The 23,358-nt window shown below is 51.6% G+C and overlaps 1 protein-coding gene across 2 annotated transcripts in view; it reads left to right on the top strand.

The window, feature by feature from the left end:
• The first annotated feature begins 1,026 nt into the window (after positions 1-1,026).
• MYT1 (myelin transcription factor 1) overlaps positions 1,027-23,358 on the top strand; it is a 67,607-nt gene continuing 45,275 nt past the window's right edge. Inside the window, exons 1-2 of one of the 2 annotated variants that reach the window (XM_032387590.1) lie at positions 1,027-1,290; positions 21,372-21,472. In XM_032387590.1, the coding sequence (XP_032243481.1) occupies positions 1,275-1,290; positions 21,372-21,472 (117 nt within the window). In that variant the 5' untranslated portion in view covers positions 1,027-1,274. Of the gene's footprint in view, positions 1,291-3,509; positions 3,995-21,371; positions 21,473-23,358 lie in introns of those variants that run through there. The other variant, XM_032387592.1, reaches the window with a different exon arrangement.

Raw genomic sequence — 23,358 nt, 5'->3', positions numbered from 1 at the left:
CCCACAATAGGGCCCAGAGCATGTGTGTGTGTGTGCGTGTGTGTGAAAGGCTCACAACCCAGCAAGTGTGAGACAGGCACACAGAGTCAGCCCAGGGTGTTGGTAAGAGGGGCTCTCGGTTTTGTTTGCTCCATCTGCCAGAGCCTGCCTGGGGCAGCGGCCCCCTCGCACTCAGCTGTCCCTATACAATATTAATGCTGACCATCTCGGCTCCACACACAACGACCCTAATTGTCGTCTGCAGCTTTAAGACGGGCGCCCATCTGCAGGGAAGCTTTCAGAAGGAAACAAGAAAACTCTCACCCCCAGCTGGTCACCGGAGAAGGTGCCAATTACAGATGCAAAAAGTTTAGACCAAAATTACTTGAAAGAGTTTTTATGAAGCAAATGAACTGACACTTGGAATGTCTGTGTGCAGATTTGCACAAGTAATTACATTTTATTTGAAATGATCTTACCAGCGAGGCAATCATGAAGCCTGCTTCTCCCAATTCCCACAAAGCAATTCCTTAGCAAGTGCCGCAGCCACAAGTTTGGTTTTGCAAATCTCCCCCTTTTCTCCCTCTGCAGGGTTCGGGGGACCTCTAGTCAGAGGCTGTTCCTCTGTGCATCTCCCAAACTTAAAAGTCACATGCAACTTGCCCACAGATTTTTATGAAATAAAGCTTAAAGGAACAATGTACTCCATTCTTAGTTCCGGAAAAGAAAATATTTTATGACTAAAAAAATCCTGACAGCTTTTCACCTTGTATCAGAAAGTTTTCGGTTACACCTTGCTGTTGTCACTTGCCGGCACGGCTGGGAGCCTGGGTTTAAAATCGCTTCTCCCAGCCCAGAGTCCTGACAAGACGTCAGTGTGTGGAGAACAAAGGGCCCAGCTCCGGGGGAGGGAGCGCTGTCCAAAGTGCTGATCAGACCGCCGGCGCGTCGCACCCACGGCTCAGGCTGGACGGAGAAGCCAGACCCCAGCAAGTTGCCAGCACCGTCCCTTCCCTGCTCCTTGCCTATAACCCCTCTTTGTTCCCTAGATAGAGTCGGCTAAAGATTTTGAACCTTTACTCATCAAAACCCATCTTCTGAAACGGCTCATTCAACTGTAACCTCTCAGTGGGAGTTCCCGGGGCTTCTCTCCAGGTTCTTGGAATAGGCACCGATTTGAAATTTCCAAGCACATTCAGAAATGCTCACCCAAGCAGCCTCAGGTGGAGCCCGATCCCGACCACCGGAGCTACACTCCTCAGGACGCTGTGCTTGCTCCATGGGGGAGGTGTGCAATGCTGAGAGGCAGAGGTTTGCACAAATATGATTTATGTTACCTGGAAAACTAATTGTGTGCACCAGGGCTGTGTGTTGTCCACATACTGATCTCTCCCTGTTGTCGCTTCTGTTGGTTGTTGTCCCCTAAGTTTGACTGTCACATATCTGAATTAAATACTTTCATGAAACACTGGGTATTGTTGGGGAATACGGCTGATTCAGCACCGGCCCTCCCTTTGATTCTATCTTCCTGGCGGAACAATGGCGTGCAGGGCTGCCTCAGCCTGCAGCCTGCCGATAAGAGTTTAATAGAATTTCTGAATGCCAAAGGTTTGGGATGTAAAATATCCCAGCACTCACAGCGTGTCCGGAGGAGACAGAAAATGGCTTTTCAGGAGAGCTCTCAACTGAATATGTTCTTCTATGCTAATGGATATGAGCTCACAAAAGAATAAAAACAATGGTAGGCAGTCATTGTAGGAGCCTCAAACTGTTCTCATTTGGCTAATTAATATTTCATCCTCAGTTTGACCAGTGAACGCTTGCGTTTATTTCCTCTTACTCAATCTAAAAGATTGCCCTATGCACATTGTGCATTTTGTTTGTTGAGAAGAACGTGTGTGTGTGCAAGAACTGAACATACTTGCCTTTAGGACGAAGCTCGTTGGTTTGCATGGAATGTAGGCTGTAGCACTGCATGTTAAAAATAATTGCTTGTGGAGAGTTTTAGCTGATTTTCAAAACATGTTTTCTTAGAGGAAGCTAAATGTTCTAAGCCTAATTCATGCTTCTGGTGGCCTGAGCCATTTAGTGCTGATTAAGTTGGGGGGCTCGTGCTCCTGGATAACATAGCAGGAAATGATATTTACTGTGTTGAAATCTCTGCCCTGAACTTCGTGGGGCTGGCCTGCTCCTGTGCTGGTCTTAGACAGCCGCTCGTCACGGGCGTCTAAAACCCAGCCTGTGTCCTGTCTCACGGCACAGTTTCTAACAACCTGATGACGATCACGGACACTCGTCTGCCTGATCTATCGGGAGGAAAAGGAAGTTTGGATAGTAAGCAAGAATACCCTGGCTCCTGGGTACTCTTGCTGAGGAGGTTCCTACATTTATTCCTGAAAGTGGAAAACAATTCGGTTGCTTGAGGTGTAGGTGGGCAGTTCCATTGATGCAGTTTAAAAAGACTCAAAAAGACAGAGCAGAGAACTTGAGCTGTGTGTTTCCCTCTGGCTGGGATAAACTAACTTAGTGGTTTTGGGGCATAGAGGACTTGTGTCCAAGATCTCATTGAGAGGATTTTATTATTTTAAAATTTAAGCCAAAAAGAGAATGTGTGATAAAAGAAAAATATCTTTTTTCCTGATCTTTTCTTTGTGTGTATGACTTTAGTTTTAGGTCTGTGGCCATAGGCACCTTTTATAAACTTTTAAAATATATACCTATCCTTTGAAGTCACTGATACTTGAACATGCAGATGAACCAGTATGCACCCCTCCTGGTTCATCTGAGTAATAAATTCTGCAGTCCGTTCTTTTTGATGGTAGGTCATATTCCTAACCACCAATAAATATTGTAAAGTACTTTCGCTGCAGCCGTGCTAACCCAGGGCATCTGTCATTCCGGTTGCTGCTATTAGGAATTATTGGACTGAACCACTGGTGGAGACAGCACAGGGGGGTGAGTATGGCGGTTGTGACGCTCTCTGCCCTTCTGTGTGTTCTGCATAAAAAAACCCCAATCATGCTGCATATTAATTATGATACAGTGTGGGCAAACACAGCCACCTTCTGTGGGCTGATGCTTGGAGCAGGAGACAGGGGCTCTGCCGGCCTGAGCACCTCTCACTTTCCAAGTCAGCAGATCCATCTTTCTGATGCTATACTGTAAATTTATTTCACCTCGGAGAGTAAACAGATATATTGGAGCCCCAAGGGTTCATGGGTAGCGTATTTACAAAGGAGCCTCTCCGCCAGCCCGTGCCACCGCTGCTAATGAGAGCGGTCATTAAGTAAATGAGACGTCGCCTTTAGCTGGCTTAGGAGTCGCACACTAAGGGGAGAAGATATTTAATTGAAACCCGCACACAGGCTTCCCCACATGTGACCGCTGTGAGGGAGGCAGCTGCCTCCCCTCTCCTCCCCCGTCCACCCTGCACCCCCCATGTAAATTTCATGATTGCTTTCCGTGATGTCATTTTGAAGGAGGACAGACAATAGCTGTGGGGAAAGGTAAGTCCATGTTACGCTCTTTCGCTGACAAAGGCAGATATCCAAGTGCTTGGCTTTTCCCCTTGGACCGAGACAGGGAGAGGGCGCGCGAGCAGAGTTAATTTCTAAGATGAAGGCGTTCTTTGCAGGAAAAGCAGGTCTGGGGATGGCTTTTTAAAGCTGCTCTGTTGGACTGAGTCTTTCTTCTCCTACCGGGTCTGCCAGTGGCTGTTTTCCTTCTCTTCTTCTGTCCCTCCCCTGCTTGTTCACGCGCTTGGCCTCTCCGAGAGTCTAGTGGACATGCAGTGCGTCTGACAGAAAAGACATTGGGGGGACTGTGTACCAAGACAAGAAACTTTATGTGTATTTCTGGACGAGGAACACAGATATATCGGCAGCCGTGGGACCCAGCAGCTATGTGGTGGGGGAAAATGCTGCCTCCTTAAGCAGAAGACCTCTCTGGAGCAGGGATCTCAGAGTTGCTACCTCGTGTGAGCCCCCCATCCAAGACACGGAGGAGAGATGGTCATGTGAGCATTTTGTCTTTGCGTGTCACGTATTTCTAAACTTAAGGAACAGCATTTAGGGTGCATGTGTCTGTGGGATAGGCGCACAGAACTAAATACCGGCTGCTCTTCTCAGCTGCTTTTCCTGTGGCGATGGGGGCCAGCAGTGTGGTTGTTTATAATATTAGTGTAACTGGATTTGTGTATTTAAAACTAGAAATCAGGGGTTGGCCAGGAAGATGGTATGAGCTTTGAACAACATAATGCCGTTGCCTGTGAGATGATGTGTTCTGGGGCTAGGGACTTTGTTCTGTCCTTTGGATTCACTTCCTTCTTTGTGAATCAGGAAATAAATATGCCTCGTGTGGCTCTGGTGTTGTGGTGGTGGGTTCTCACCATGAGGGTCCTGCTCACTGTCTCTGAATCACGGAGGGTTGTTCTGGTCTTACTGCCACTTTTGCGTCAGTGGGGCCTCATTCCTGGCCCGGTTGGGTATGTAATTTCTGAAACAAAACCTCTGACTGAGAGGTTTGTCTGGTAGTGGGCAATCCCCCTGTGTCATTCTGATGGTGCTAATGACAGTGATTATTATTATTATTATTATTATCCTTTTGGGAGGGGGAAGTGAGAGATTTTGCCCCGGGGGTCTAAACAACAACAACAACCACCACCACAACAACCAGAGATTAGAGAAAGCTGAGGACATCTCTGGGGCTAGTGGCTGAGTGAACAAAAGGCAGGAGGAGTGTTGGGACAAACCTGGAGGAGGTGAGCCTCAGTCTTGGTGAGAGGCTTGGACCCTGCCCCTTGAGATGCTGAGGGAGCTTGCCGTGCCCTCACTCCAGCCCCGTGCCGGGGTGTCCTTGCCTCGGGCTGGGCGGGCGCTGGGGAGAGGCCCAGGCTCCTGGCCACCAGGGCTCCCTTCCCATTGGTCCTTGGCTGTGATTATCACCTCCTTCCATATGGCCCCGTTAATTAATGGTAAACAAAAGAGTGGGAGAGCAGAGATTGGAGTTCTGTGGTGCCAGTGGGGAAGGTGTCACCAACAGGGCAGGACTCTGCCTGTCTCCCCAGAGTTCACTGTGCAGAGGAGGTTGGTCAGGTTTAGAGGTTAGTTTGTTTGCAAAGAGGAGGCAGCAGTTCCGTGACCCCTTCTGTGCTCTGGAGCAAGAGACTGAGGCCCCCAGCACCTGGGTAACCCCCTGATCTCACCGGATGTTGAAGGATCTAGCGGGCTCAGCAGGGGCTGTGAAGAGATTGACGTGGAGGCCTGTCCATCCTGGAACCAGCTGAGCTCTGACTTCCTTGGACCATAGGGCCCAGATGTGGGCCTGGGAACTCACCAGGGCAGGGGAGCTGCTTCCTGTCTAAAGTGTAACCCAGGGGGCCTGTGTGACCCTCAGGCATTGGCCGCAGGTCTGGAAGCAGTCCCAGGTATTCGGAGTCAATGCTCTGGGAGCTCTTGGAAGATTCTGGGAAAGGCAGCTGTGGCCCATTGCCCTGAGTGTTCTGTGCCTGAGGGAGGGGAACCTGCGGGCAGAGACTTCAGGGCTGCAGAGTTGCTCCGTCTCGGAGCTGGGGCGGTGGGTCATAGCAGCATTTCCCGGGAAGCCCCGTCAGTGCCCGGAGGCATCAGGGAGAGGCCGCTGGGCACAGAGCCGCCCCAGGCCTGTGGCAGTGCAGGTTTTGGCTGGTGTTTGGCCAGCTGCTTGGCCCTGGCTGTGGAGGGCACTCTCCCTGGTGCTGCCCAGAGCCCAGGCCCCTCCCCTCTGGGCCCCATTGTCCTCCTCTGGCCTGGGGTTGCTGAGTGGGTGCATGAGGACATGGGTGGCTCTGTGTGAGCATGTGGGGTGGTGGTGGGGAAATCTGTGCTAATTCTGGTTGGGGAGTTGAGAGTGTGTGTAACACAGAGCTGGGCTGACCACGCTCCTGGTGGTGCCCACACCTGCGCGATGGTTTGCATGGACCAGCACTGGGCAGAGACAGCAGACTGACAGTGTAGCAGAGAAGTACCCCCTGGGCCTCCTACTACGGCCCGGATGGCAGTGGGCAGGCTGGTGGGGCTGAGCGCCTCCTGGATGGACTCCTTGCAAGAGGCGTGTCTGCTGGGTGAAGAGTGAGCAAGGCCTGGGGCTGCTCAACCCCTGCCTGCCTGGGGAAGGTGGGACCAGGAGTGACCAGAACACCTTGGTCAGCACTGGGCCTGGAGTGGACCAGGAGGCAGGAAGCTGGCCTGGCCGGCGGGGCCGAGGTGAGTCTGCCAGGCAGGCGGGGACTGTCAGTAGTCACCTGACCCTGGGGCAGGCAGGGCACTGGGCAGCCAGTCAGACTTGCACGTTACTCAGGCATGTGGGAAAGATAAACCCAGAGCCTGTCCTGGCCCTGGGGGACCCACCCCAGATCTCGTTTTTGTTGGTTTCAGAGGGGTGCCTGGGTGGGGGCCCCTCCCTCCACTCCCCCCAGCTTCTAGAGCCGCCTTCTCTGCTCTTCCCTTGTGAACTCACTCATTAATAAACCAGAATTTGGTTGTCTACCGATGTAATTTTAACGGGAATTTTGTGGTGTGAGTTTACAGGAAAATGGTCTTTGGGAGCCAGCAACATTTGGAGATTAGTCAGCCCGAAAAATGCTGTGTTTCCAGAAGGACTTAGCACAGCTGCCGCAGGTCCTGCCTCCCAGGCGGGCTTTGTACTCCCTGAAGACCCCAGCGCCTGTCCTCCTTGGGAGCCCCTGACCAGGGGCCGCCTTCTACCCGGCCCAGAGCGCTTGCTGGAGGCTCGGGGCGGAATGTCTCAATGGCTCAGCATACTTTCTGTCTTTCCCAAATGTCACTTAAGAAAACCTTCAAAACGAAACAAGGGAGACGTTTTTCACCTGACTTAAAATGCTTTTGCTCTCAGGCTTGTATCAAGCTTCACAGAGGAGAGATTAATACTTGCAGTCGGTGTCCTTTTTATCTTCCGTGTTGCTGAGGCTGGCCTTGTGCTACTTTCACACCTTTCCCTGCGGGCTCATGCAGTTGGGAGCAAAGGCACTTTTCTTTGCCCATTGTTTCATCCTTCTTTCACTTTAAAATTTGCACTTAAAAAAAATGCAGTGTTATTTCAATCAAATGGAATGAAAATAACTCAGAGGATGGCTCCAATCTGCCCCAGCCTGACTGAGTACCCCTGCCTCTGTGGGGGTTAGTCCAATGGTTGGAGGTCGGCAAGCAGGGACAAGTGTCCCAGGCCTGTGGCTGCCTTCAGATGAGCCCTGGGCTCTGGAAGGGGCTGTGGCCTGGGAGCAGGGTTGCGTGGAGGGTGCACGAGGGACAGGCCCTTGAAGGACCCGCTGGCAGGGTCTTCCTGCGTTGCTCAGGGTGGTGGGCAAGGTGCGAACGTATGTGTGACCTAGATGTTGGGAGGAAAAGAGGACGTGCCATATGGTCTGAGTTGCTGACAGATTAGCCTGCCAGGCTCCCACCTCACCCTCACGCCTGGCTTCACACCTTGATCATGTTCGACATCAGTCTGAGGGTGCCGGCAGAAGCCATCTGGGTCCTCTCTTTTTTTCCCATTTTGGGTCCCCGGAGCTCCAGGGCTGCTCCAGCTCTGCCTGGGAGGGAGAGGGTCTCAGGTTCTCTCTGCTGGGCGGGAGCTTAGAGCCCCATTGGGCCCCTGGTGCCTGCTTTAGAAGACCTCACACTGAGAGCAGCAAACACCTTGGATGTAAGGCCCTGGGTCACAGCACACCAGACCCGCAGCTCTGAGGGCCCCGAGGGGCATCCCTGATTCCAAAGCACTTCAGTTTCTACACCCACAGGACTGTTGAATCCTGGCAGGAAGACGGCTTCAGCAGTCAAGCTCCATGTGCCAGAGTGGTTCCCAATGGGAAGGGAAGCCTGTTCTCCAAGAGGGTTTTCGTAGACCCAGAGCATCGCCTGGGACATAAATAAGGAGCTTGGGGACGGGGGTCCTCTCGGTCTGGGGTTTCCTGGGGCAGTGACTGTCCTAGGGTTCTCCAGACTTGGTGCTTCAAAGCAACCCGCTCAGTCATGGGACTGCTAACTGAACAGTTAATTGGTTCGTTAATTGTTGTTTTGCACATGGAAAACTCTGGTTTTCCAAACTAAAGAGTGCCTCTTGTCAGTACTTTTTTATTTTTATTTATTTTTTTTTTTTTTAAAGATTTTATTTATTTACTTGACAGAGACACAGTGAGAGAGGGAACACAAGCAGGGGGAGTGGGAGAGGGAGAAGCAGGCTTCCCACAGAGCAGGGAGCCCGATGTGGGGCTCGATCCCAGGACCCTGGGATCGTGACCTGAGCCGAAGGCAGACGCTTAACGACTGAGCCACCCAGGCGCCCCTCAGTACTTTTTTATTTTCAAAGATTTTATTTATTTATTTGAGAGACAGAAAGAGAGGGAGAACCAGACTCCCCGCTGAGCAGGGAGCCTGACATGGGGCTCGATCCCAGGACCCTGGGATCATGACCTGAGCCGAAGGCTGACGCTTAACCAACTGAGCCACCCAGGCGCCCCTTGTTAGTACTTTTTAATGGTCTGACTTTGTTCTGGTGAGATGGTTTAGGTTCTTGTGTGATCTATTTTATGTCCATGTAGCCCAGGCCCCAACTCCAGCCTCAGGTGCTTCCTGAGGCCTCATCGAGCACTGAGGCAGGCTAACGGGGAGGGTTCTCCTCCCCACGACACACACAAACCAGCAGTTTCCACCGTCTGTGAAGGGCTGTGTGCCTGATGCCTTCTCTCATCCAGCAGTTCTGAGGCTTCCTAGGAAGGCCACCGGGGCTATCGGAAAAGCTCACGGAGGCCCTGAAGTACGGAAGTCAGGGGTCTAAGTGCTCAGCGCATCAGCCCAGAGGGAGAAGAGAGGTGGATTTGTTATTGGAACTGCATTTGGCGAAGCTTTGTGTCCCCTGGAAGGCTGCTAGAGCATGTCACAAGGGGTCAGCTGTCGACGGCTGGGCCCTGGCTTTGCTTGCCTGGCTGCAAATCCCGTGTTCAGCTCCTAAGTTCAGAATCTGCTGCTGGTGTGGAGTCCCCTTCACGCAGGCCGCACCTCCGGCATCTGGAGGACCCGAATGTGCTCGAGAGTCCGTTCTTGGGATCAGGATGTGTTCCTGGAGAGCACTCTCACGAACATGTGTGTGAGCATAGGGGGTTGGTTCTTCCCAGCCCTGTTCTGCTCTGTGCCCTCCCAGTGAGGGCCCCCTTCCTGCCCCAAGTCCCTCGGAGGCCAGTCACCTGTGGTCTGTGTGAAGTGTTTAGGTTTTCTCCAAATTCTGTTGAGTGCTGGTTCTCGGTGTGCTGGGCACTGTCCATCCAGACTGGGAAATCAGCACGTGCAACACCCCAGTATTTCTGAGCCTAAGAGGCAGGAGGATGGGCTGTTGCTGGGCAGCGCTAGGAGGATGACAGGTGGGTCCCCCCTCCCCCACCTGAAAATTGGGGGCGACTCTGAGCCCTGGAGCTGGGGCTACAATTAAACTCCCTGGGGAGCAGCTGCCTCCCATCAACTGCCTAGGGCTCACCCTTCTCCCCCTAAACAGGAATGCTTCCGTTTCCTGCAGAGGGACGGGGGTGGGGTGGGGTGGGGTGGGGTGGGGAAGGAAAAGAGCACTGTTGTCAAAACCATCTCCCCCACCCCCAGGGCTACCTGTGCTTGGCTGGATGGTGCTCTCCCTGGTTTCCTGTCTGGATTCCCAGGTTGGGTGCCTGAGAGCCTTCTCCTCACCGGGCTGGACATGAGCAAGGATACATAGACCCTAAAGGGAGTGCTGAGCAGATTAATTTTATTCTGTTTGTACAAGAGAGCCTGTTCTAGTTGGGTCACCTTCAGGAGCCTAAATAAAATGTGGTTTCCAGGAAGATGGAAGTGGCCCTTTCTCTACTCCCTGTTCTGACTAAGGAAGGGGTTTCTGGGACTCAGGGACGAGCAGCACAGGAGCAGAATTCCAGAGAAGGCCCCTCCTGATCCTGGGAGGCCAGTGTGTACCCGGAAGACCCTGGAGACCTACAAGGAAGGTGCCCAGAAACTAGCCCTCTTGGTTCCCAGCCTGTTGGATAAGGCCAGAACCGTCCTTGTCCTTTCCCATTGCATTGCTTCCCTCTGTGGACCTCCTCGTGCACCCCAGGACTGAGGCAGGCCACTCTAGATGTACCTGGTCTGAAAGGTGTCTGTGAATTTGGCTCAGTGAGGCAGGCCCACGGGTCAGCCTCTCTATCCACACCCTCCTTTCCTGAGCCCTTGGCGTGGCCCAGGCTCCGGATCTTGCAGAGCAGCGGGACGGACACATGATGGGTGGTTGGGTCCTGTGGGGGGAATTGTGGGGGCCTGGGAGCTGTGAGTGGGTGCAGGTAATTAAGGGGACCCCTTCCCCAGCACCTCCTCTGGCCTGCAGCCTGGCTTGGCCATTGGGTGGATCAAGGGAAGTGGGAGGGAACCCCTCACCCCAGTGCCTTTGTGGACACGGTAGCTGCACCCATTTCCTTCGGGCTAGACTCCTGTTCTCTCCGTTTTTCCGTTTTTCCTGTTGGCCTGTCCTCCTGGTGCGGGGAGGGGGAAACACACGGGGCTCCTGGAAGCCGCCTGGCTCCTCATCTGGGGGCAGAGCGTGTGTGCCTAGCCTCTGGGCTCCGAATTTGTTGCCTGTCTTGCCAGCCTGGATGGAGGTGGGGATTGGGGTCACTAGTGAACCCCACTTGGGGTGGGAAGGTTCTTGATGAAATCCTGTGAGCACCCTCGTGGAGCAGGGGGGTGAATAGAGTGGTTTCTTTCATCCTGTTGCCTTCATTCCTGGCTCCGGCCACCACCCATTGTGCCTCTCCCGGGGCACTGGGCACCCTGGGGCTGAGCACCCTCCCTCCCCTCCTGGCAGGCTCACTGACAGGCCGCCCCGAGAGCTGTCCTGTGATTTGGAAAGTCATTCTTACTGCCGAGCAGTGTAGCTGTTGTTTTTGCAGCGTTGGTAAGGTTAAAAGAAATAATAATAATAATATAAGAAAGACTCAACCCCAGTCACTGCCCGCAACACGCTATTTGCATTTTTAAGGAAACACTTCTTTGAGACAGCCTGGGTGAAAGGTCACTATTTGCATATAAATGGAAGAGAAAGTGTATGAAGCTGAAAGTTACATCTGTATTATTTTCTCAGCAGTGAGCTGCTGTTGGAGAGATTAAGGGACATGGCTTGGATTTGGCTTTTATAGAATAGAGAAAGTACCAGTGAGGCTGATTTAGAAGCAAAATAATGAGAGAAATGTGCAAAGCTATAGAATTGCCGACTCCCCTGCCCCCACCTCCCCCTTCTCTCATTTTCACCTAAACTCAGCAAAAGCAGGTCTGCTTTGCTCCACTCAGCAAGTCTCCATTTTACTTCTCTCTGAATTCCAGCTTAAAAAAAAAAAAAAAAAAGAGGAAAGAAAGAGAGGAAAACTTGCCCTCGTTTTCCCCTGGGCCCTGGTTGTGTTTCCTGCCAGAAGGTGGTCCAGTGGGTGGGGTGCTGACATTGCTTCAAGACTCCCCAAACCCAGGACAGAAACCCCACTGCAGTTGGGCTGTCTTGCCCGGCACGGCACGGAGCTGAGAAGGGCCCCCGGGCCCGTGTGTCTCGCCCCGGAGAGGTGGGGGCCGAGGAGAGGTGCTCAGGCCTGGGAGCTGCTGGGGGCGGAAATGAGGGGTCTCGAGGGTGCCCCACCTTCCCTGCAGCCCCTCCCTGAAATGTTCAGGGCCTAGGTGCCACTTCTTTTTGGATTTTCAGGGTTGTTAGAGTCTCCCGAGGGCCCACCCTGCCCCACTGTCCCTGGGCTCTCCAAGGGGACCCCAGGCCAGGGTGTGAGGGAGTTGGAGTTGGAGGGAGTTGGAGCCCTTTTGGCCCAGAAACATTTTAGCCCTTGTAGGCTTCCAGGAGCAGTGCTCGGGACTGTGGGAGGTGGAGACATGCAGCTGGAGGGACCTGAGGTTCCCCCCTCCTGGCTTCTGGCTTCAACCCCTCCTCACAGAGGCCTCCACTGACCACCTGTTACTGAGATCACACCCCACACCCCGTTATTTTTAAAATATATTTTAAAACAAGCTCAAGTTCATGGACACATTTCAAATATAAGACAAAAACCATTTTTTCTGAGCCACTTGAGAGTATGTTTGCCAAGTCTATGCCCATCGCCCAGAACACTTGTTCGGGTGTTTCCAACAAAGAAGGGCTTCTCCTCTAGAATCACGGTCACCTGTGTGGACATCTGATTCTCAGACGGTGTTCAGACTCCTCCAAGTGTCTCAAAGGATGGGCTCAGAGTCACGCTCTGTGTTTGGTCTTCAGCACGACATTCACCTTTTGGAAGAATGCTTGTCAGTTTTTTTTGTAGAACGCCCCTCAGTTTGGGTTGTTGGCTGTTCCCCGTGATGGGACTTGGCTTATGTGGGGACACCCAGGAGTCAGGCCCTTCTCCCTGCATTGGCGCCATTACTTTGATCACTGGGTTAGATGGTGCTTTTCCAACATTTCTCGCTGCAATGACAGTCTTGTTCTCTTTGCAATTAATTAAGTGTTTGGGAAGGTACTTTGAAACCATGGAAATACCTCATTCCCCATCAAGCTACCAATTTACTTATTTTTATTGATACCTGTATTGACTCATGATTTATTTTACCCGGTGGGTTATAATTGTTATTTCGATGCTTGTTGCTGTGGGCCCATGAGGCCGCCCAAGCTGGCTGTACGTCCCGATGCATCCCTAACACTTTTGAATGCATCCTTGCTCACCCCAGGCTCCTGTGGTACCTTCCTGGCCAGAGCCTAGAGTCCGCCCCACAGCACTTTTCCGTGGGAGGACCTGGTGCTGGGTGGGCCCCCAGCCTCTGGGTGGACACGTGTGCGCACACACACACACACACAGTTACACACATGCATCCTTGCACCTGTGTCTGTTTTTATTTCTCCATTTTCTCTAGATACCAGAAACCACAAGTCCACACAGATACCTCCAACACTAATTCCCCCACAGGGTATATTTTAGGTTCTGCCTTTCTTCCCCCAACAGCGAGAAACCTGGTTTCCATCATCCTTAAAATATATACTTACTTAATCAATCCCGTTTCCCTCCTCACCCCCACCCTTCATGGGACAGCCCCGCACTCCACCTCAGGTCAGGCCTTCCGGGGGATGCCTTCTCCTCCTGCTTGGGATCTGACACTAGGGGGACTCACGGGCCCAGTTTGTCCAGGACTGTGGGTCTGTGGGCTGTACTCCAGGACAGACCAGATGTGATGGATAACTTCGGGACTGGATTCTTCTGCTATTTTCCCTCCGAGCAAACTTCTTATGTCGAACAGTGTCTTTGTTCATTTATTTTCATCTTTGGGCCAAGTAGTATGCGCCAGGATTATTTCTCATACAAGTTTTTGTTTTTCTTGTAGATAATCATCCCTGCCCCTCTCCCCCTCTCCCCCTGGCTTCCTTAGTGTCCAGTGGGTGGTATGCTTTGGTGACTATGTGTCTCCTGAAGTATTTTTATTCTACTATTTCCCTTGCCTGATATTTTGTCTGGGCATAGACAGCACACAGGTTGATTTTCAACCTTATAGTTTTGGAGTTCTCGCTTCCTTGTTGAGAAACCTGATGCCTTTCCGATGATATCTTTCGCTTGTGACCTCTCCCCTGTGGAAGCTTCTAGGATCCTCTTGGATCTTTAGAATTTTACTGTGCTCAGCTTGGTTGGAACAGATCTTTGTTTCGTTAGCTGCTGGGTACTCAATGGGTCTTTTAATCTAAAAATACAATTTCCTTTAGTTCTGGGAAATTATTTTTTATTAGTTAATTCATATTTTTCCTTCCCATTTTTTGGGGTTCTCCTTTTCTGGAACTATGGAGTCAGGTGTTAGGTCTCACCTAGTTTCCCTCCTTATTCCTGTCTCTTTATTAACTTTTCTAGCATACATCTTCAACTCTACCGACCAGGTCTTTTTTTTTTTTTTTTTTTTTAAGATTTTATTTATTTATTTGACAGAAAGAGACAGCTAGAGAGGGAACACAAGCAGCGGGAGTGGGAGAGGGAGAAGCAGGCTTCCCGCTGAGCAGGGAGTCCGATTCGGGGCTTGATCCCAGGACCCCAGGGATCATGAAGTGAGCCGAAGGCAGACGCTTAACGACTGAACCACCCAGGCGCCCTCTACTTACCAGGTCTTGTACTGGATTTTTCATGTGGGTTTTTTTTTTTTTTTTTTTTAAAGATTTTATTTATTCATTTATTTGAGAGAGTGAGAGAGAGAGAGAGAGCACATGAGAGGGGGGAGGGTCAGAGGGAGAAGCAGACTCCCTGCTGAGCAGGGAGCCCGATGCGGGACTCGATCCCGGGACTCCAGGATCATGACCTGAGCCGAAGGCAGTCGCTTAACCAACTGAGCCACCCAGGCGCCCCTTCATGTGGGTTTTACACTTTATTTCTAAATTGGGAAAGACAGACACAGCAGTGTGGAGCCTTCCCAAACAACTCCCATATTAGTCTCCAGCTCCCACCACTGGCTGGGCCAGGCCACGTCTGCTCTCTCTGGCTGTTCTGGGCTCTGTCCTAGCTCCTGCTCTTTTGTCCACCCTGTGGAGGAGGGAGCTTCCTAAGACATGGACATGTCTGTTTGGCACAGGCTCCTAGAGGCAGCCCCCACCCCCCACCCCAAGGTTCTGGCCCACAGATGTAGGGAAGGTCTTGGGAACAGGGATCTGGGATGGGGATCTTACTTTGAACTTGGAGAGGTGCTAGACTGCCTTCTGCAGTCCCTGGGAGCCACGTGACATGGGCCTCTGTGCCCTCTGAGGGCTTTGTCTTCCTGCCTCCGGAGGTACCGTCTGGACCTCAGGGTTTTGGGTTCAGAGATTCTCTGGGTCTAGAGGGTGGAATTCTGGGCTGTGGTCCCCCCGAGTGTCTACTGTGACATGTGGTTGGTTTTGTGTGGGCCTTAAATTACTTTTACATTTTTATTCTCTTTTCTTCTTGACTTTCTGGGCTTTGCCTTAAGTCTGAGCGGCAGGCGAGAAGGCCTGGGAGCTGAGGGGATGGATGAAGACTGAGATGAAAAGCAGAAAAAAATGTTTTTCCTTTTAAATGGCAAGATTTGTTGGTACTCAGTTCCAGGGCCCAGCTTTCCAGTGGATATATTCAGTTCATGGCTTTGAGGTGATGTGGGATCGATAGGGGAGGAATATACACTTTCAGAGTTTCACTCTGCATAAGGGCCCAGGGAAGCTGAGGAGGCCTGCCCTCTCCAGGACGGCAGGGACCCAGGCAGGTGGCTGGAGCTTGCCCAGGATGGTGGCCCAATGACATGCAGGCAGAGGCAGGACGGGGGGCCCTGTGGTTGGCGAGAGATCAGCCGAGCCATAAAGCTGTCTCTACGTCCTGACGGCAGGGGTGTATTTGTGCCGTATCTATGCTGATCGGGCAGCGCAGAAACTCTGGTCGTGCTCACCAAGTGGCTGGGGGGTGCCCTCCATGGCCTCCAGGGTAGTCCAGGCCAGGCCAAGACACAGGCTCACAGAACCCAGGCTGGGAGAACCAAAGGTAACCCACTCAGACCTCCTGCCCTGTGTAAGAGTCTCTTCACTGAGCCATCACTGGCCTCCGGGCTGGGGGCTCGCACACCACAGTGGGAGGCAATTCAACTTGTAAGGCAGCTCTTGTCAGTAAATTATTTTCTGATCTGAGCATCCACCTGATGGTCCTCCTAGAGCTACCCGGAACACACGGAATCCTCTGTGCATGGCCCCTGATGTGGGGGGCCGCCCTCACCCACCCCAAGCTCCAGTTTTCTCCGTGAACTGGTGTTTGCCGGAGCACCTGCTCTCCCTTGCCATCTTCATGGTTCACTCCTCTGGGCTGAGGGGGACCCTGCAGAAGGCATCTGACCTATGCAGGCCTCTCCCCCTCTCGAGTTGGCCATCGAAGCCCAGTTGGTGAGCCCTGGTGAGTGAGAGCTCCAGTGGGTCTGGAGACTCACACTGAGGCTCCTTTGTGTGTGCCACAGACAGCGTTATTGAAATATAATTTACACGTCATATAATTCACCCATTAGAAGTACACAGTTCAGTAGTCTTAGCATATTGATAGCTGTGCATCTGTCACCACATCTAATTTCAGAACATTTTCGTTACCCCAGAATGAAAACTTGTGCCCATTAACCGTGGCTCTCCACTTGCCCCGGCCCCGCCCCGGCCCTCCTGGCAGCGAATCTCCTAACCTACTTTCAGTCTCTGTGGATTTCCCATTTCTGGGAATTTTGCAGATTCCATTCCATAAATATGGAATTGTACAATACGTGGTCCTTGTGTCTGACTGTGAGGTTCATCACATGTACCGTGTGTGAGCACTTTAATGCTTTTTTGTTGCCAAACACTAGCCATGGCGTTTTGTATCATCTATTCAGCATTGGATGCGCACTTTTGGGCTTTTTCCGTTTTTGGACTAGTTCGAATAAAGCTTCGATAAATAGTTGTGTACAAGACTTTGAGTGGACGTATGTTTTCATTTCTCTTGGGTCTGTATCTAGGAGTGGTCATATGGTAATTCTGTTTAATATTTTGAAGAACCGTCAGACTGTTTTCCAAAGTAGTTGTGCCGTTTTGTGTTCCCATTGGCAATGTACGAGGATTTCAGTTTCTCCATATTCTCTCCAGCACTTGTTGTTGTCTGTTTTTTTTTTTTTTAATTATAGCCATTTCAGTGGGTGTGAAGTGGTATCTCATTGTGGTTTTGATTAGCATGTCCCTAATGACTAGATGTTGAGCATCTTTTTATGTGCATTTTGGCCATTTACATGTTGTCTTTGGAGAAATGTTTATTCAAATATTTTGCCCATTTTAAAGTGGGTTATTGTCTTATGAAGTTTTAAGAGTTTATTATGTATTTGCAAATTAATTAGATATATGATTTGCAAATATCTTCTCCCAGTCTATGGGTTGTAGTTTCACCTTATTGATGGTGTTGTTTGGCATGCAAAAGTTTTAAACTTTGATGAAATCCAATTTACCCATTTTTTCTTTTATTGCTTATGCCTTTGGTGTCACATGTAAGAAACCACCGCCTAACCCAAAGTCAGGAGGATTTACTCCAATGTTATGTAAGATTTTTAACTTTTACATTTAGATCTGTGATTCATTGTGTGTTAATTTTTGTGTATGGTGTGAGAGGGGTCCAACTTCATTGTTTTGGTTATCCTATGTTCCTTGAATTGTTATATGAATTTTAGAATCAGTGTGTCAATCTCTGAAAACAAAACAACAGCTGGAGAGGTCAGAAGTGGTCAGATTCTGGAGAGATGCAGCAAATGACAATGGCAGGATTTGGGACCTGGGACAATCCCCAGGGTTCATGCGCGAGGAGCTGATGGCTGAGCTTGGGGAAGGAAAAGCTGGAGTCCTGTGAGAGGCTGATGTTATGAGCAGGGATGGAGTTGGAAGAGGAGTCTGTGGGATGGCAGTGGGGAGAGTGAGTGGAGTAGAAGGAGCCTGCACGGTGATGGAGGAGAGGCTCGGGGTGCAGGGGGAAGTAGGGGAACACCCAGCAGCCAAGGAGGGAGTCAATGTGTAATGGTGCACAATGGGGATGTGGCATAGACATTAGTGATGATCTTCCACCCACTGTTTTGGTGGAGGGCTGTAGGCGGAGGCCAGTTGGAGTGGGGAGTGAGGAATAAAGTTAGCAAATTTGAGTTCCTTAAGAAACATGGTTACGCAGGGGGTGGAGATGGAGTGGTAGCAGGGCTGTGGTGTGGAGTCCAGATGGTTTGCGTTCTTTAAACGTGGATGCCTCAAGCTTGCTGAAGAATTGAAAAGCCCCAGGAAGGGTTCAGTTTAGAGGGAGTGATCAAATATTTGAGAAGAATATGGTTGACACACTAGGTACCATTTAATGAGTAGTGGGAAGGAGGGGATAGAGCTCAGATGGAGAGGTTGGCTCAGCTGGCATGCAAGACCTCCCTCCCTGTGTTGGGGACAGAGCAGAGACAGAGAAGGGCTGGGGCTGAGGGGCTGACATTTCTTACTAAGTGGTGAGAACTTCTGATAAGTGTGCATTGGTGCGGGGGGAGCATGGGAGAGCCCAGATGTGGGCTCTCTCTGTGTGAAGACCATTCCCCCTTTGCATGCTGGGTGAGGGGCAGGTGATAACAGCCTCTGGCTCCAGAGGCAGCCCGTGGTCACCAGAGACAAAAGACCTAGTGAAGACTCTGAAAACATTTTGACTTTTTGCAATCACCGCCTGACCCCTTGCTCAAGCTTCTTGTCCTCTGTTCTTATTTTGGGGAGGGTGGGGGAGGTTTTGAACTGAGGAAGGTGTTAGGCTGTCAGTGCTGAGGCAGGGCTAGAGGGACAGTTGTCTAGGAACCCACTAGGAGGACATATCATTCTGTGTGGGGCCCTCCAAGAGTTTGTGGGGCTGGGAGTGGGCACAAAACACCCGTGTCTGGAAGGAGAGATGGATGCCACCTGTGGGCCCATGGGTTTCCAGATGGCCGCCTGGGGGTCTCCCCAGGTACGGGAAGGAGGGCTTCATGCTGCCTTTTCAGGGGTCTGGCTGGGCTGGTTGCAGGTCTGCAGTGTTCTGAGGTCGGGCGGGTGGGAGTCATTAGTAGACAGACCTGGCTTTAGCCTGGGTCATGGCTCTGACCCAGTGGAGGGAGATGCCAACTGATCTCTCAGGAGAGTCCGCTCCCCGAGGACCCACATGTATCTGCTAACAGGCCCTGGTTGCTTTTTGGAGCTTCTCTGTCCGCTAGAGTTCTGTAAAAGTGAGTTTGGGGCCTCTGTGGGGACAGACGCTGGGCAGTATGGAGCAGGCGGGGTGCACAGGTGTCACTGTCCTTGCCCCCTGGTCCTGAGCGGCTTGTTTGCTGTTTGTGTCTACGAGCAGGGTTTCAGAAGAACTCATTGGAGACATAAGAATCCAAGAAAAGAAGCTGTCTTGAGGAAAATGTGCTCTCCACTCGCACCTCCTGATGATAGAGGAAGTGATATTCTCATGCCTTCACTGTGCACCAGGCACGGGCAGGTCACTTTCTGCACGTGCTCTAAATCCCCAAGTGGTTCTTTCCTCCCACTTTATGTGTGGATGAAGAAGGTGACTTGCAGGTCAGGTGTGGGGCCAGGAACCAGATCTGCCTTACCCCCTGCCTCTCTGCCCCCTCTGAGTGTTGGCTGGCAGCATGACTTCTAGAAGCGGCATCTTGATGGGGCCCCCATGTCTCTGTGCAGGGCCTTCCTCTGGCCTGGGAACTCTATAGTTGTCTGGCACGTGGCGGCTGCCTCTGTGCAAGCTGGGGTGCTAGTTGCTCAGTACATCCAGACAGGAGGGGTCTTGCCTGTGGTGGGGCCTGGCCACACGCACTTCCCAGGGGGGACAAAGAGGTCCCCGTGGGGGTTTCCCAGCAGCAAGAAGCACAGCTGCACTTCACTGGGCTTCTAATAGTGACTATAGTTTGCTGCCAAAAATTTCCCAGGAAAAGGAGGAAATTGCATTAAGGTAAAGCTGGGTCCTCATAAATGGGGTGTGTGCCTTCTTTCACTTGGCTCTACATCCCAGGGGCACGGCACTAAATGCATCACTAGGGTGCTGTTAGGCTCCTTTGGCCAGAGGAGGCAGGAGCTGCTATTTAGAGGTGGTGATGCCGGAGCAGATGTTTGGAAGGCCCTAGTGCTTCGCCTGAGCTGATGCGGGGCTACACTTCCACAGGCTCTACTTGCAGACCTCCCGGGGCAGGTGAGAGTATCACACAGAAAACCAGAGGTCCCTTCACAGAGACTTGCAGCTCACCTTGGCTGGCTTCCCTGGGGAGCAGGAGAGACTGAGGGCAGAAAGAGCTTGTCCCCCCTCAGCTTCTAGGGTACCCCGCTGGGGTGTGAGGAGGAGGGAATAGTCCTGCTCCTGCCAAGATCTTAGGATCTTATGTCCTTCCCTCCAGCTGTTAGCGAGCTGTGCTCCAGTTACCTCGTAGATTTACAGGTGTTACCATGACAAGAAATTCCGCCTGGGCCTTGCAGCTCAGCCCCATGTGCAGGGTTCTTCCTGGGAGGTATGTGTAGAAAGTCAACCCATGTACTTTGCTGCCTGGGGTCTCCCAGGTTCCACTGTCACCAGAGTTGCAAGGGAAACTCTCATCCCCCTGTCCAGTGTGATGGGTGATTTTTGTTGGCTCACCTCCTGAATTTCCTCCCTTCCACCTCTGTGGGATTCTTCGTCTTCCAACCTCACACTGTTTGCAGCATCTTCCTTGTGAGTTCAGGGCAATCCCCCACATTCCCAGCATAGGTTTGGGAGTGTGAATACCCAGTGGGTGCCTGGTCCCATTTGGAGCGTGCTGTTGACTGCTGGGCACCCACCCAGGAAGAACCACACTGCTCACACTTCCTTGGTGGAGGCCAGTCCTCACAGGGTCCCCTGCAGGTGACCCATAGCTCAGTGAGAGGAAGGCACACAGTAGGTGCACACAGTAGGTGTCAAATCCTGGTGGTTTTACTCATTCCTTTGAAGACCTTGCATTAGGCCATCTCCTTGACAACCAATCTGCTTCCTTCTGTGTTTGTGCTCCTTGAGGTCACAGGAGGCCCTTTAATGGGATGGAGACATTTTCAGACAAGAGGATGCTCTGGCTGGAGCCACAGGGCTGCCTGGGGCAGGAGTGGTGGAATTTTAGAAAAACAGCATTTGGAGTGCATGTCAGAAGCATGAGGGGAAGAAAGATAATGGGTATGACAGCACTGTGCTGACCTACCTTCAGCAGAATCCAAACTCACTTCTAAAGAGAAGCGGAGAGCAGAATGCAGGAACACTCATTTCCTGTTTTTATTGTTGGTTACTTAATGACCTTCCTTTGAAACGCTGCAGTTGTAGAAAGCTAGTTGTCATGGAAACAGGGAGTGCCATGCAGGGAATAGGCATTTCTTTGTCATGTCCAGCTGATGCCTTCAGCCTCTGCTTAGACATGTGAATTTATGTGCAGAATTAAATATTAACTGGAGACATTGCCCCGGAGAGAGGCAGAAACAGGGAGAGGAAAGATGGCGGGAACCAGGGCAGAGGGGAGGCAAAGTGTCCGCCGACCTCACCTGACTTGCACCAGCCCCCTGTTGGAGCGGCTGTTAGTGGAAACCACACCCGCTCTGAGGCAGGAAGATGGTGCAGGGGTGCAGGGTGCTAGGAGCCTCTGAGGAGCGTCCCAATCAGAGACTGGTTTTCCTTAGAGAGCTCCTGTCCCTTGTCCCTGGAACAGCCATGGGGCCACAACCTTGCACATCTTTCTGGTGGATTCCAGAAAGAGGGGATTGCACAAATCCTGTGGAAAAGAGCAGTCCAAGTTTCTCCATCTCCCTCCCTTGAGCTGCCTTCATTAGGTTTTCTTTTTCTGACCCCTCAGAAAATGAGTTCCGGGGTGAGCTGCTGAGTCAGAGGTGGACACAAGGAGACAAAGCCAGCAACTGCAGGACCTCGAGGCTCCTCCTGGGCAGACGCGGCAAGGTGAGGTGCTTGGAAGGCAGCCCCTTTCCTGCCATTTGCCCCCCACCAGGGTCTGGGCAGGGGTCCTTCTCACTTCCAGGCATGGGGCACGGAGGTGATTTTGGTCTGGTCACCATTATTCTTGAGTAGGTAGAGGGTTAAGTGGGGGCTAGGACCATCAGTCATCTGGTCACGGTAAACTTAAAGGAAGAAAAATGACTCTGAATAGAGTCAATGTGACAGCAGAGTGTCACCTCAGGGCAAGTCCCTGCTCTGGGTCTGGTCACACCTGGGCTGCCTCCGTAGCTGTTCCCCGGGCCCGCTGAGAATCCTTGGTAGACTTGGCTGCAGGAGCTCATGAGGTCTGTTGACTTTGTTTATTTTCATCTTCCCAAGTGGAGGCAAATGGCACATGCCCTCTCGTACCTGCCTAGAACTCACTGATGGCCTCGCCAGAGATGCTCCCAAACCCAGGGCATGCCATGTGCTTACAGCCACACCCAACCTCCAATTCTAGAACCTCCCAGGATGCACTCTGGGTGATCCCGGCTTCCCAGAGTCTGGTGACCCTCAGAGGTGGAAGTAGGGATGAAAACAGGCCTTTGGGCATTCCTTTCCAGACCTCAGATTCCAGTCTCTCATTTCCTTCATGTGGAGATGGTCCCCATCAAGGATCCTAGCCATGAGTCAGGGCATGGCCACGAGATGTGATGGCCCAGGGTGTGGACAGGAAGGGCTAGAAAGTTTGAGGCAGCAAGTTTATTTGAGGATGTTTGTAGTTTCCTTTGAACCTGGCGACTAGGATATTCTTTTTAATGGGTCTCTCCTGGCATCTTGTTAAGCACTTCCACTCCCACTTTTATTCCTGTAGGCTTGTCAGTGTTCTGCTGTGTTGGAGCCTGAGGCAAAAGGAAAAGTCGGTAGTACCAATCCTATCTTTATTTAAATTTTGGGTATTTTGTTCATCATGGATTTTCGGCATTAATTTTGTTATTTTGAAATATTGCATTAAACCGTTATCTCAATCACTGAGTTTTTGTTTCCCACCTTAAATTTACACCTGGGTGAATACCTCACTCATCTCTTCCCTGGGCTGAGCATTCAAACAGAGACTTTGTGACTGAAAGAGTTATCTGATCTGAGGTCAGGGGCTCTGGATGACATGTCTTGACAAGTGTGGGAGGTGTGTGAGGGACAGCGCCGGCTGACAAGCTCAGAGGCTGCAGGACCTGCTGTGAGCAGCCTGGTGGCCTGTGCTCAGGCTTTCCAGGCAACAACTGCTCCATGACAGAGTCTTCCCTCTAGTTTGGGCAGATAGGGCCTGAGTTACTGTTCTGAGCAGAGAAGCTAAGAGGCCAGAGAAGGAGGGAAGATGTGCCTTTGACAGGGTGGGTTTCCAGAAGGACTGCAGGGCTGGCCCAGGTGGTATGTGCTCACTGAGCAGGCTAAGGGAGGCCGAAGCAGGGGGGCAGTGGTGCCCCCGGGAGAGCAGAACATCACACAGCCAGGGTGGACTGACTTTATATGGGGGTTGGTGGGTGATGTGGACTTCCGTGTCAGGAGGGTGATGGGAGTATAGTGCTTACCACCTGCTGCTTCAGCACCAGGGACGTGGACAGCTCAGAGACGGGCTGAGAAGGGGCCGTTAGGAGGTGCTTGTGTGTTTGGGGAAAGTGCTGGGCATTGAGCTGTTTATTTTTATTTTTTAACTTGAGAAAAGGAGTAGGCATTGATGGTAGGTCCTTAAAGTACTTCTTGACCTTAAGAATGAAACATTTGGGCTCCAATCACGTAAGCAATGGAGAACTCTGGATATGAATCCAGGAGAGGGCTGATTGCATGGAGGTCTAGCAGTCCTTCCTGACAAGGGAGGGGGTACCACTGTGCATGACCTTTCTGGCCTGCTT

Source organism: Phoca vitulina, unplaced genomic scaffold, assembly GCF_004348235.1.
Source record: "Phoca vitulina isolate PV1807 unplaced genomic scaffold, GSC_HSeal_1.0 scaffold50, whole genome shotgun sequence".
Lineage (NCBI taxonomy): Eukaryota > Metazoa > Chordata > Mammalia > Carnivora > Phocidae > Phoca > Phoca vitulina.
The sequence above is the reverse complement of the archived record's forward strand: the minus strand, read 5'-3'. Positions and strand labels throughout refer to the sequence as shown.